At 35.8% G+C, this 15,257-nt stretch overlaps 1 protein-coding gene across 14 annotated transcripts in view; it reads right to left on the bottom strand.

Annotated features, from left to right (window-relative positions):
* Window positions 1-525: 525 nt before the first annotated feature.
* The window catches only part of TRDMT1 (tRNA aspartic acid methyltransferase 1), a 52,749-nt gene continuing 38,017 nt past the window's right edge, over window positions 526-15,257 (bottom strand). For 6 of the 14 annotated variants that reach the window (XM_086334172.1, XM_086334170.1, XM_086334174.1 and 3 more), the window contains 8 exons: window positions 14,981-15,052; window positions 14,292-14,357; window positions 13,508-13,577; window positions 12,919-13,002; window positions 10,780-11,123; window positions 8,779-8,836; window positions 7,614-7,743; window positions 526-1,614 (listed from right to left, as the gene is read on the bottom strand). In XM_086334172.1, the coding sequence (XP_086190298.1) occupies window positions 1,514-1,614; window positions 7,614-7,743; window positions 8,779-8,836; window positions 10,780-11,123; window positions 12,919-13,002; window positions 13,508-13,577; window positions 14,292-14,357; window positions 14,981-15,052 (925 nt within the window). In that variant the 3' untranslated portion in view covers window positions 526-1,513. Of the gene's footprint in view, window positions 1,615-3,505; window positions 3,577-7,167; window positions 7,744-8,778; window positions 8,837-10,779; window positions 11,124-12,918; window positions 13,003-13,507; window positions 13,578-14,291; window positions 14,358-14,980; window positions 15,053-15,257 lie in introns of those variants that run through there. The other 8 variants (XR_015139583.1, XR_015139585.1, XR_015139586.1 and 5 more) reach the window with 4 other exon arrangements.

Genomic DNA, 15,257 nt, shown 5'->3' with positions numbered 1-15,257 from the left:
ACATAAAAGGCAAAAGCAAGCTCTGAAAATAGCAAACTAAAGGTAAGTATGTACAAATGAAGAAGGGACGGTGGATTTTGTCTTTCAGAAGGAAGCAGAATTAAAGATAATTAGATAACGTGTACCTAAATTTTTCATCAGTATGGCATACTGATGGAAAGGTAATCAATAACCTAGGATTATTACTTCTGACATTTTCTTCAGACTGCTGCAAAAGGTGAGTGATGATAATTTATTCTAAAATATTTTACACATTTGTTTATATAAAATAATGTTTAAAAAACTGAAATTAAGTAAAATTATTCAATATTTTAAACAGGCTAGAATCATCATTTTAGAAATAGGATGAATCATCTTAAAATAAAATGATAAGATTCTTAAAGCAAGCAAAGAAGAATTAAACAGCCTCTTGATGAAAGTGAAAGAGGAGAGTGAAAAATTTGGCTTAAAACTCAACATTCAGAAAACCAAGATCATGGCATCCAGTCTCATTACTTCATGGCAAATTGATAGGGAAACAATGGAAACAGTGACAAACTTTATTATCTTGGGTTCCAAAATCACTGCAGATGGTGACTGCAGCCAGGGAATTAAAAGACACTTGCTCCTTGGGAGAAAAGCTACGATCAACCTAGACAGCATATTAAAACATAGAGATATTACTTTGCCAACAAAGGTCCATCTAGTCAAAGCTCTGGTTTTTCCAGTAGTCACGTATGGATGTGAGAGCTGGACCGTGAAGAAAGCTGAGCGCCGAAGAATGATGCTTTTGAACTGTGGTGTTGGAGAAGACTCTTGAGAGTCCCTTGGACTGCAAGGAGATCCAACCAGTCAATCCTAAAGGAAATCAGTCCTAAATATGCATTGGAAGGACTGATGCTGAAACTGAAACTCCAATACTTTGGCCACCTGATGTAAAGAACTCACTAGAAAAGACCCTGATGCTGGAAAAGATTGAAGGTGGGAGCAGAAGGAGACGACAAAGGATGAGATGATTGGATGGCATCACCAACTCAATGGATATGAGTCTGAGAAAGCTCCAGGAGTTGGTGGTGGACAGGGAAGCCTGGAGTACTGCAGTCCATGGGGTTGCAAAGAGTCAGATATGACTGAGCGACTGAACTGAAAGCAACTTTAATTAACATACACAAATATATAGTATCTCAAGTTTATGTACTATTTTATAATACTTTATAAAATATTCATGTAGACATTAAAATTCTAATGTTTCTAAACTTGTCTATACCATAATATTATAAAAGGAAATGTTTAACATATATATTTACTACTTTCATATGAAAATATATTCTCCTGAAGCATAAGTTTCACCTTACAAAACACAGTAATATAAATTTAAGGAAACAAAATGGCATTTCCTGACCAACCCAAACTTCTTATTAAAGAGAAAGATAATTTAGTCAAATTTTGTCAAAATTAATTCAAAAAAGAATTTCAAAGTTACTATATGGATATGACAGAAAACTGTGACCCTCTTTCAGAGTTATTTAAAAAATTAGTCACATAGGATTTTGATTAGTTTAGCTACAACATGCACGTTGAGACTATTTCCAAGTAGACGGTAACGCTGTTTGACAGTTGTCATCTCAGGAAATCCTAGAAAAGAGAGATAATGATTTACAATACAATCATTTGAAATATTAACTTTCAGAGACAAAAGGATATATTCTTTAGTGGATATATCAAACTACAGGGACCAAAGGCATAGTGGTCCCTGGTTGGGGAAACTGTTAATAAGATCCAGCATGCCATCTGGTGTGGTAAAAAAAATATTAAAAAAAAGCCAAGTATTCTATGTTTAATATTTATCTTAGTACTTATTAATAACATTATGTATTAACAATATTATGTGTATTGTATACAACTATAAAATATAGTACAACTCAAACTTCAAGCATTATCAGTAAAAATCAGCTGATCCAAGGTTTATTCATGTTATAACATGTGTACCAATAGTTCATTCCTCTCCATGTCTGAATAATATTCTATCATATGGATATACCATATTTATTTTATCCATCCATTCATTGACAGGTATTTGGATTTTTCCCTACTTTTTTATTATTATAAACATTGCTGTTATGGACATGGACATATGTATGCACGTGCAAGTTTTTTTTCAATTTTCTTAGATATATACCTAGGGGTGAGACTGTGGCAAAGTCAAAGTGAAAGTCGCTCAGTCGTGTCTGACCGACTCTTTGCGACCCCATGGATTATACAGTCCATGGAATTCTGCAGGCCAGAATACTGGAGTGGGTAGCCCTTCCCTTCTCCAGGGGTCTTCCTAACCCAGGTCTCCCGCATTGCAGGCGGATTCTTTACCAGCTAAGCCACAAGGGAAACTGCAGGGTCAAACCGTAACTCTATGTCTAACATCCAAGGAACTGCCAGGATGCTTTCTAAGGCAGTTGTACCACTTTATATTCCCACCAGCACTGTACAGGGATCTGATTTCTCCACAACTTGTCAACACTGTTATTATTTGTCTTTTTGTGAAGTGGTATCATACTGTGGTTTTGATTTACGTTTCCCTAATATCTAATGATGTTGAACATCTTTTCATGGGCTTATTGACCATGTATCTATTTTCTTTGGAGAACTGTCTATTGAAATCTTTTGCCCACTTTTAAACTGGATTATTTTTCTTTTTATTGTTGAGTCATGAGACCTCTTTCTAGCAATATATTCTGGATAGAAGTCCTTTATATTCTGCTTATACAAACTGAAATTCTCATACTGAAGTTCTTTTTGCTACATCCTTTTTCAAAGTGAAATCTTCTGCAGATACTATATTTGCTGGAACAAAACCTTGCACATACCACCATCAGAGACTGTCCAAGCATGAGAGTGGACACTAGAATCTTAGTTACAATCCCAGAACTTCACATTCAGAACCCTTTGACATAGCAATTAAAAAAAGCAATCAGTTAATAAAGGAAGTAATTAAAGAGCATTACAAAAGCAAAAATTGGGCTTTCCCGGTGGCTCAGTGGTAAAGAATCCACCTGCCAATGCAGGAGACAAGCGTTTAACCCCTGATCCGGGAAGATTCCACATGCTGCGTGTGCAACTATTGAGCCTGTGCTCTAGAGCCCAGGAGCTGCAGCTACTGAAGCCCTCACACCCTAGAGCTGGTGCTCCCCACAAGAGAAGCCACCGCAATGAGAAGCCTGCGCACTGCAACTAGAGTAGCCCCTGCTTGTCGAAACTAAAGACAAGCCAGTACAGCAACAAAGACCCAGCTCAGCCAAAAATAAATACATAAATTTATTTTTTAAAAACTTCAAAACTTGATAAAGTTGCTTCATCAACACTAGACATTACATTACCTGCAATAAAATACGAGTGATTACCATAATAAAACTATAGTTGCAGTGGTGCCCAGTCATATAATTCCTATCATAAAGATAATGTCTCAGTCAAGAACATTAGTCATCTCAGAAGTTATTTACTTCAAAGTAGCCAGAGGTAGAAATATACCTACAAACAAACTTTAAGACTATCCCAGGGATGGTCCTTTGTGATATCAAGATTGTATCAGTGAGGAAGACACATCTGAAAACAAGCAAGATTTGTAAACGGAGGGAAAACATGTATATCTACAGCTGATTCATAATGATGTATGGCAAAAGCCATCACAGTATTGTAAAGTAATCATCCTCTAATTAAAATAAATATTTAAAAAAATTCTATATATATAATGCATACATATATACACATGCAATGTATACATGTATGTATTTCATATATAGGAACTAAAATCTAAATTTGTTTATGGAAAAAATTACATAATTTTTTATTTTATTTTTTTTTTATAATTTTTTTTAATTTTAAAACTTTACATAATTGTATTAGTTTTGCCAAATATCAAAATGAATCCACCACAGGTATACATGTGTTCCCCATCCTGAACCCTCCTCCCTCCTCCCTCCCCATACCATCATCCCTCTGGGTCGTCCCAGTGCACTAGCCCCAAGCATCCAGTATCGTGCATCAAACCTGGACTGGCAACTCGTTTCTTACATGATATTTTACATGTTTCAATGTCATTCTCCCAAATCTTCCCACCCTCTCCCTCTCCCACAGAGTCCATAAGACTGTTCTATACATCAGTGTCTCTTTTGCTGTCTTGTACACGGGGTTATTGTTACCATCTTTCTAAATTCCATAGATATGCGTTAGTATACTGTATTAGTGTTTTTCCTTCTGGCTTACTTCACTCTGTATAATAGGCTCCAGTTTCATCCACCTCATTAGAACTGATTCAAATGTATTCTTTTTAATGGCTGAGTAATACTCCATTGTGTATATGTACCACAGCTTTCTTATCCACTCATCTGCTGATGGACATCTAGGTTGCTTCCATGTCCTGGCTATTATAAACAGTGCTGCAATGAACATTGGTGTACACATGTCTCTTTCCCTTCTGGTTTCCTCAGTGTGTATGCCCAGCAGTGGGATTGCTGGATCATAAGGCAGTTCTATTTCCAGTTTTGTAAGGAATCTCCACACTGTTCTCCATAGTGGCTGTACTAGTTTGCATTCCCACCAACAGTGTAAGAGGGTTCCCTTTTCTCCACACCCTCTCCAGCATTTATTGCTTGTAGACTTTTGGATCACAGCCATTCTGACTGGTGTGAAATGGTACCTCATGGTGGTTTTGATTTGCATTTCTCTGATAATGAGTGATGTTGAGCATCTTTTCATGTGTTTGTTAGCCCTCTGTATGTCTTCTTTGGAGAAATGTCTATTTAGTTCTTTGGCCCATTTTTTGATTGGGTCATTTATTTTTCTGGAGTTGAGCTGTAGGAGTTGCCTGTATATTTTTGAGATTAGTTGCTTGTCAGTTGCTTCATTTGTTATTATTTTCTCCCATTCTGAACGCTGTCTTTTCACCTTGCTAATAGTTTCCTTTGATGTGCAGAAGCTTTTAAGGTTAATTAGGTCCCATTTGTTTATTTTTGCTTTTATTTCCAATATTCTGGGAGGTGGGTCATAGAGGATCCTGCCGTGATGTATGTCAGAGAGTGTTTTGCCTATGTTCTCCTCTAGGAATTTTATAGTTTCTGGTCTTGCGTTTAGATCTTTAATGCATTTTGAGTTTTTTAAAGCTAAAAGGTGACTTTTAAAAAAACTTAGGTACATTAAAAATAATAATCCTCTCCAAAACAAAGAAACCTAGAATTAAGAAGGTCAAGATAGCAGCAATTATTCAGTAAGTGAAGGTTAGTGTCTGTCTCCTCCAAAGCCTGCTATCTCATAAATGCAGGCCAATGGCCACAAAGAGAAATAGGACAACACGTGCAGGAGGATCAACGCAAAGCCATCACTACCATGGACAAGCAGCTCCCAGAACGCCTGTTCTGGACCCAGGATTAATGATGTCAGAGGCCCACGTGAAGGACAGGCCCACTCGGTGGTGACTATAGGGGCTTAACTGACTGCACACATCTATCACATTTTAAAAGAAGGTTAAGCAATTTGCCAGTGCAGGGGACATGGGTTCGGCTCCTGGTCTGGGAAGATTCCACATGCAACTGAGCACATGCGCCACAACTACTGAAGCCTGAGCATCCTAGAGCCCAAGCTCCCAACAAGAGAAGAAGTCACCACAACGAGAAGCCTGCCCACCGCAACACCGCAACTAGAGCACAGCCCCTGCTCACTACAACCAAAGAAAGTCTGTGTAGCACCGAAGACCCAGGGCAGCCATAAATAAATCAGGTTTTCTCGCACATATTATATATTTTCACAGAACTTTGAAAAATCCTATTTTACCCTATTTATACCTTTAAATACTGAGAAAAAGTGTTTATGAAATAAAGGCTATAACATCTATCATTTAAAATATAAAAGCACAAATTTTGTATTAGGTATCAGATAGTTTGCAAACATGTTACATATGTTAATTCACTTACCTGTTACAACAACCCTATGAAGTTGGTACTGCAATCACCCCCATATTACAGACACATAAACTAAGGCAGAAAGTGGCTTAGGTAGAGCTAAAATTCATGGTCTGTCTGTCTCTGGGGTCTGTGCTAAATTTCCTTACTACCAAAGTGACTACTACTACTTGAAAAAATAAACACTGAACTAAAACTTAGAACTTAGTTGCTATTAGACAGTAAATCTCTTTTCTCTCTATAGTACTATGGAAAGTACCTTTGATGACTCATCCTAAAAATGAAAGATAAAAAAGTAACCAGGACAGTAGACTGGGAAATAAATTTCTGAGTGCAATTCTCACTTCTTTGTTTGATGATGTTCTCATTCACTTTGTGACATAAACTAAGACAAGGGAAGTCTATGTTTTCTTAAATAACATTCCCTGGGATAGTTCAAACTGAATGAGATCACCAAGAAAAAGGCACAGAGGACAAAACAAACCCGGTTGCTGTGACTCTGCTTGGGGAATCAATTACCAAGAGGGTAGTCAAATTCTATTGGAGTTTGTTCTCCATGCAAAAAAAAGATGCATTCCAAACATCAAGTGTAAATCCATTATTTAAATTTTAAAACATGATCTATTTAACCCATGATGTTCTTTAAGAATAGTACTGTAATAATATTACAACAAGATTAGATTTAGCAAAGCCTGGCTTTTCTGTAGTCAAGCTCCCAGTAAGTTATCAAAAACACATTTCCTCCTTGTGAGGAAATGTGAGGGAGATTTGTCTCTTCCTTCCCATGAGCTAGGTGCGAGGGACACCCCTCACCTCCCTCTGCCTAGGAAACCAATGGCATCCACAGAGTGAGAGCCCCTGTGCTAAGGAAGCAGGGTCAGGGAGAGGCAGTAGCTCTAAGAGGCAAAGGCACTGCATCCAGTCTCCTAATACAACAATCCCTGGCCTTCCTCAATGACAAAAGGCATCAGGGCTTCGTCTTTCTCACTCTGGAACCCTATGTTCATTTTTGTTCTTGAGATTCCATCTTCAGATTCTCTAATTTGGTGTCAATTCTGGGATTTGTGCTCTCAAGTCACCCTTAATTTCCATTAGGAAAGCTCCTCCCTAGAGCACCTCTCCACTTTCTCTTTTTTCCACTTAAACCTTGTAGGGAAGGAAAAAGGTGTCTAATTGATAAGAACGTACCTCCTAGGAGAAAAATACAAATAACATACCTCCCACTACACACACGCAAAAATAAATTCCTTAATTGTCTTTTATTTATTTTTTTTAAAAAAGACAATTCTAGGCATTCTTTCACAACAGTTAGTGTCGGGTTATATGAACAGGACTCCTAGAAGCAAAAAATAAATTTTAGAAAGATGCTATTAACAACCATCTGAAAGATGCTATTAACAACCATCTGTGGGGACAGTTGAGGAATTGCTGATTTGGCCTTTCTGTTCCTGCAAAGCACCTGGAAATATTACTAGAGTAAAAGGAGGAGAATTGAGTCTGAAGGGAATGGCAGGTTGTGAACAAAAGCAGAAACAGGAGAGAAGATGTCAAAATGGCACAAACAGGAGAGGAAGTGTTCTCCACCTCTGTCTGGGCAAGGGTTTATTCGTAACTCACACAGGAGTCCCTAATGAGTTCAGAGACCATTAATAAATGAAAGCTGGGGTCCGCGTGTATCCCACATACCAAACTCTGGAGGAAATCCAAGGAGATTTGCTATTTCTTTAGGAGTGAAAAATCGAAGTTGAAGCATTGACAATCTCATTATCTTTTCTTCTTGTGACAAACTGGTAAGGGATTTGTAGATATTCTCAATCTGTAGGAAAACATCCATGATAACTAATAAGTAATAAATAATTAATAGAATGCAATTAATTTGTTAAGATAATATCATCTGCTGTGAGGCAGTTTAAAAATGATGAACATATAGTCCACCACAACACACAGAAGCCCAGGGTAAAAGTCTGTGCAATGAACTGTATAATTGGCTCTTCAAGGGTAAGATAAACTCTGAAAACAAACAAAAGCTTGATGTTGAACAGATCAGGATACTTTCAGTGTGTCTGTCATTTTTGGTCTCTCAAAAATTCACTCATAAGAATATAAGTAATAAATAAATAACAATATAAGAGAAAAATAGTGAAAGGAACTTGGTCAACCAGTAAGTCAGTTTTACAATGCAAACAGTCATTTGAATGTTTAGGTTTATGACTAATTTTATCAAATTAAGACATTTTCTTAAAGTGATTAAATATATTTAATAAATATGATTTCTCAAATTCTGACATTTGTTTGCCTCTGATACAGTTTTTACCATGGGTAAATTTTATTAACAGTTAAAGAGTTTAAATCAGCATAAAAGAAAATAATGTGATTTCACTGCAGAACTATTCAGACGTATATAAAACTTACAATACATCAAGCTTGTATTCAACCGTGACACCTCAAAGAATTTGCAATTGAAGTATTAATAAACAGCCTTGCTAAAATAGATTTATTTTTCCCTAAAAGGCATTTTTATAATATGTGCTCCAAAAGAAGGATTTAATATTTGTGTGTAATCTTAGAGAACATTAACTACTGTACTTTGCATTTCAAATTATCCTCAATGGAGTATAAAAAGAGGGGCAAAAGGTAAGGGAAAAAAGTAAAAATATAAAATACTTCTTGTACATATATCCATACCTAGCAACAAGAAAAACACTTATTCTATAGTAAATAATTATTATACACATATTCATTCCAATTGAATATGTAAAATTCTTTTAACATTCTCAAATTTTAAGTAGTAAATAAAATTTTATTTTAAAATATTTTCAAAATATTTAAGTCCTGAAACCACGCACAGTACCTGCACATCCTCTGTTGTCTGTAACACAGATCCTGTCCCTTCTATGTAGCGTCCATAACTGAAGAATTAACACAAGTATTTTGTAACATCTGCTTGTTAATGATAGATTTCTTAAATATTTCTTGAATGAATCAATTTTACATAGCTACATCTTTCTGAAATATTCTGAATAATATCACATAAATATGCTTTGTAATTAAAAAAATTAGGTGAAAGACTTAAGATCATATTTAAACTTCTCAGACACTAAACTTGACAAAGTTTTTTGTTGTGTAAGTAATATTTGCAGTATGCATTATTGTCATTTTTATAAAATGTCAGTTTTTAAATGTTCATCACATTTAAATGCACAGGAAGTATGCATTAGTTACAACTTTTATATCCAAATACTATTCAGTACTAGCATCCCTGACACATTAGACCAAATGTTATGAAGGTGAAAATGAATAGCAGCTATTTTTCTTCAGATGCCTGAACCATCATTTCTTCTCATGAACCCAAAATCCTATTCTCTCCAGCCCAGGACAGACTCAGGCTCATCAAACATGTATCTACTTCCTACTGTAACACCGTATGTTTTAACTATTTATCCTGCAACAGTCAGACTATTGTTTTAAAAAACTATATTAAAAATATAAAACACTACAGAGAAAAGCTGTTTCCTTATATATCATGTGTGTGTCTGCTTATATTATCTACACTAAAATAGATTTTCACATTAAAGCTTCTTTTATACCATTTTTATAATTACAAAAGAATTTCAAGGTTTTTTTTTTTTTTTTAGTTACAAAAGTGATAAGTCCTGTTTTATGAGAGTCCCAAAGAGAACCTATCAGACTTGGAAACAGACAACAGCTGACTGAAGTCTTTTAAGGTGATGGAAGAAGCAATAAACCTATTCCCCTAGAAGTACAAGGGCAGAGTATGAGAAAATCAGGATAAGCCTCATATGATTATCTCAGGGGCAGAGTGTCAAGACAACTAGCTAGCAAGTAAAGAGAGAAGGTTTGAATGTTTAAATCATAAAACTACCTATCAAATGAGTTTGAGTGGTATTAACAAAGAAGAGGCAGGGATCTTTTATAAATTCTTCTCCAAAGATCTTATTTCCCCTTCTTTCTAGGTTTAAAAAGAAACCTGAAAAACACATTTATTAACACTTGGGAAATAAGCCAAAGGCTATATCCCCTAAATGTCCAGTAAAATAAATTATGATATACCTATACCGTGAGTATAGCAAAATTCTTAGGCAATAATACCCAAATTACATTGTACAGTCAAAAAAATGGGTGCATAATAATGATTATAATATGCTACAATTTACTTAAAGAAGGGGGTAAAAATATACATGCATATTTAGATACCCTGTACACAACACCTCTGGAAGATCAGACAGTAGGGATGGAAACTGGATGAACAAGAGGCAGAGACGAAAGGAGTCTTACAATCTCAGTTCCTTTTGAAATTTGAACCATGAGAATATAACTACTTACCCAAAAACTAAAGAAAATTTAAAGTGCTCTAATGTGCTCCAGATTATTCAGTCTTATTTCTTGATATTAAAGTTTAATTTCTTCTTGTACACTGATTATGAAAGTGGACAGAAATTTTTGAGGTACCACAAAAAGAAAGGTGGTAAAAAATTTGCAATTTGCCATCTACAGAGACCATGTTTTCACCATGGGTATGTTTCCACCGTGGGTAATTAAGCTCCTTCGAAGGTCGCCAAACAATGGCCTGGCCTTTCATGAGCACTTTCGTGGGCTGTGCACATGATGTTCTGCCAGAAGCAATTTTTACTTGTGCATTCTACTGGAACAGGAAGGCAGGCAATTAAGGGAGAAAAAAAAAAACCAAACAAACACATTCTAGCAGAAACGTTCTATAAAATGCTCCTTGTTTCCAGAAGAAATAAAAGAGACAATAGCTATGAAAACTTGGTTACTTTGGGTATGTCGTAAGTAGAGGGTATGTCGTGAGTAGAGACTCTTTAAAACTTACCCTTTTGTAAAGCACATGGATCTTCTGGAAGTGGGTTTAACAATGTCTAACAAAAGAGCGTATCGCAGTAATGACTTTGGTGGTAAAAAGAATGAATGCTTGTCAATGTCATCTTCAAGAAAATCTTTTAGCATTTGCACAGAGAGATCGCTGTCCTGTTGATGTTTCCTGTCAATTTCTCCTGCAGTTTCAAGCTTAAAAAGAATGGCCTCTTTTCCAGAACACTGTGTGCTGCTATCAAAGCAAATCTTTGGTCCAGTTTTCTTTTCTTCAGTTTTCTTTTCTGCATTTATTGCATATTTAGGGGGATGTTCAGATTCAGTTTTGGGGAACTCCATCAGTACCTGGCATTAAATAAAAATATATAAATTGTCAAAAGCTTTCTTAAAAATAAAAAATGAGTTAATAATATCCAGTCAACATTATGCAAAAAAATTCTTTGGCTTTCACTGAGCTGTCATTAAAAAGATAAACATTGAGGTTTACTAGTAATTTATATAAGCTACTACAAGTTTTTCATCATATAATGATAGGCCATCAGTCTGTAGATAATTTATTTCATGAAATTACTGCTTTCTCTAGTAATAAAACCATTCAACAAAATAATAGGAAGTAGGATGAATATACCGACAATATCATATTTGGAAAAGAAGTTGAGAAAGCAACAGGAGCATTTCCAGAAATGTGTTTTGAATCAAAGCTTACCATTCCCCTTCGTTAAAATAAGCACTCTTTGCCCTGAAACGTTATTTCTATTCCTGAGCCCCATAGGAAAAACTTGTTCCTACAAAACAGGTAACCTTGTATAAAGTCCTATTTTGAGAAGGATAAAATAGTTCCAGGAATTTTTAATGATGAAATCTTGGTTAATATACTTTATACATTGTTTTTGGAACTATCCACATTGAAAGGGAGACACATTGCAATTGTATAATATAATACAGGCGTGTCTTCCATTGGCAGGCGGGTTCTTTACCACTCGTGCCACCTGGGAAGCCCCATAATACAATATCCATGTGTGTAGTCACTCAGTACTGTCCAACTCTTTGTGACCCTTTGGACTGTAGTCCACTGGGCTTCTCTGTCCATGGAATTTTTCAGGCAAGAATACTAAAGTGGGTTGCCATTTCCTATTCCAGGGGATTTTCCTGACCCAGGGATCAAACCCATGTCTTCTGTGTCTCCTGCATTGCAGGCAGATTCTTTACCCACTGAGCCATCAGGGAAGCATAAAACTGGTATTGTGTTACAGGGGGATTCAAACGATACTACTGAACCCCTGTTAGTAGGACATGACTTTTAAGTTCTTACCTGTGATGATTAGAGAGAGCTTCACTGAACCACTGAAACTCTGTTATCCACATCAATTTTCAGCAGAAGCATATAAAATTGCTACATAATGAGAGAGTCTATCCATAGCAATCATGCATTTCATCCTAGCTTGTACTAATCATTACCATATTTTAATCAGTTAAAGCTAAACAGCATAGATTTCAAAGAAAATGCAACCGACATGTGAATTTTTATCAACAGTGGTCAATGGCTTCTACTGAGGGAGAAAAATAATGGATGCAAAAGAATCAGTGGTCGGAAGAGAAATTATTGGGGGGTTCATTTCCCCCCCAATAATTTCTCTTCTGACCATTAATAACAGCAGTAATGGTAATTTTTTACTTTCAACTTATTTTTTGTAATGATGAAAGAAATGCTTCTGGTTTTGTTTCAAGCAATTAAAGTGGTCATATTAGGAATGGGAGGGCTTCCCTGGTGGCTCTGTGATAAAGAATCCCCCTGCAAATGCAGGAGACACAAGAGATGCAGGTTCAATTCCTGGGTTGGGAAGATCTCTTGAAAAAGGAAATGGCAACCTACTCCAGTGTTCCTGCCTGAGAAATCCCACGGACAGAGGATTCTGGCAGGCTACAGTCCAAGGAGTTGCAAAGAGTCAGACATGACATAGCAACTAAACAACATAAAGAGGGGCAAAAGGCTTAGAAGAGAGACTGAATGCATGCTCTTTACTACAGGCGTGAGAGGACACATGAACCCCCACCGGTACTGTTGGAAAATAAACAAGCAGCCTGAGACCTACTTACAACAGATGAATGATGATGATGAGAACAACAATAATAATAATACCTGACCAGGGGCCTGAAAAGGGAATGGCTCTGGCTGAAGCTTTGCAATAAGGAAGTACCGTAATCTTGAATTTGGAATGCCAAGCTGAAAGTGAAGCAGAACAGGTAGTTGCTATGGGAAATTAAAGTGATCTATACTAACTGTTAGCATATAGTGGGAAAAAAAAAAAACCTCATACACTGTACATTAGTTTACATCAGGTCTACATTAGTTTCTGCCAGACAAAATTCCATTATCAATTTGCGCAAGACTTCCCTGCAGCAAATTCTTGAACCTTTTCAACTGTCACTTTGTACCTTTATTTGAACGAAATAAAGATGGAATCAGATGAATCATATGTCTACGAGTCACTTTCACTTTATATTTCCCAGGTAAGAAGATACATAGATTTTCTTACATTCATTATTGATAGTACAGTAATCATAAAAAAATAAAATTCACATATAGCTATAAAATTCAGATATAGAAGGAACCATGTCTGAACTAATTTTAAGATTTGCCTATAATATTATTCAAAATGGATCCATTTTTTTATTGAATCAAGTTCCCTTTGGGAAAATTTATTTAAGTTTATAATTGTGGTACTTACAGAGGTTGGAGACAGTAGAAATTCTTGATACTGAAAACCACAATTTTCTATTGTTTGTATTAACAGATCTCTGAAAAGACAAAGGGTAAGAAAAAAGGCTTTCACTCTATAGTTCAAAATGCAGTTCTTATATAAAATATTACACATAAAACTTCATTTTATGTGAAAACTATACCTCCATTCAACTTGTTTAGAAAGAGAAAAATCCTGGGTCTTAAGCCTAATATTTGAGAAATTACATTTCTCAAAAAAAGAGATAATCTGTATTATAAATAAAAAATTGCTAATCCACTGATGGTAAATTCGTTATTGGAATGGAGCTTTGTCGCCCATCAGACAGGGCAACACTGTCACAGACAGCAGGTGAATCGAGGACTCAGTCGGCTGCATTCTCTCCCGTGGGGCAGCCACCTGAAAGGGCCCTGACACAGGGCTTGCTTCTTCAGTCCAACAGGACAGAAAATGCCTATGAGAGGACCAATTCTTACTGAAAACATTTCTAATTCTAATGAAATGGACACCACTTAAGCAGCTAAAACTGAGAAATACAATTCGTATTACTCATTCTGGAAAAATTCAAACATATCAAAACGTGAGAGAATCAGCTGACCCTAACCTTGTGATACTTCACATTACTATTGGAAAACTACATTAATGATAAACTACATAACATATCTTAAATGTCGGAATGTACACCTTTATTTTTCAGACCTTTATTTCACAACAGCTCTTATTATATAAAACACCTACTCTAAGATGAACACAAGAGAAATACATTTCTTACCTTGTAGAAGACATTTCAAAACCTTTAACGTTTTCTAAAAGAATATACTTCGGTAATTTTTGTAATCTAAAACAAAAACAAACAAACAAAAAAACCAAACAGAATTCCAAACATCTCAATACTAAGAAGTAAGAAGCAAAGAAAATCCTTACTTGTGAGAAATACGAGGTAACTGTTCAAACTGATTTTAGAAAAGAATTTTACAAAGGATGGAGATGACATATTTTAACCCTTTCCCCCATAAACATAGCACACTTGATAAGGTTAATATTTGAAATATTAATTTCCACTGAAGTTTAAGTGAAAACACAGGACTGCACAGAGCTTTGAACTGCACAGAATGGCAGTTCAAAGGGCTGACGTTTATGTGGAATACAGCTTTTAGGGTTAGCAGTGCGATTTTCCAGGCCATGGGCAATAGCATTCACTAACATTAGCATCATCTGCACTAATCCTGTGAGCAGAGGCAATACAATTCAGCTATTAGGCTGTAACACCCTGTCACTCACTTTAGCAGCACTGTAGAATCAACAAACATTTTCAGTCACTCTATCAGTCATGACAGAAAATAAATGGCATGTATAGTATCCGTAGAAGCTGCTAATTTCTATAAAATGATAAACATCACATTCTTCCAGATGCAAAGTTTTACACCTATGGTAAGCTTGTACAGGAACCTAAGTTTTTACCTTGGGAGAATGTCTAGAATATATAAGAAGCTATTTGTCCTTGGATCAGTCACATCACCTTGCAGGCCAATTCTGAAAGGGATAAGAAAATAAGTTCAAGAATTGTACATAAAGATATCAAGTCACTTTTAAAAAGGCAAGACAGAGAACTACAATTAGTTGGTCCTCACAAAAAATATGATCATCTCTGTTGCTATAAAGAACAAAACATATTTATTCATTTAATTAAAACAAAAAAAGCTTTGTCTGTCTAGTAAATGTAGTACTTATAAAAAAA

This window comes from Bos grunniens, chromosome 13, assembly GCF_055505025.1.
Source record: "Bos grunniens cultivar Pamir isolate PY7600 chromosome 13, Bosgru_T2T1.0, whole genome shotgun sequence".
In the NCBI taxonomy this organism is placed as follows: domain Eukaryota; kingdom Metazoa; phylum Chordata; class Mammalia; order Artiodactyla; family Bovidae; genus Bos; species Bos grunniens.
The sequence above is the reverse complement of the archived record's forward strand: the minus strand, read 5'-3'. Positions and strand labels throughout refer to the sequence as shown.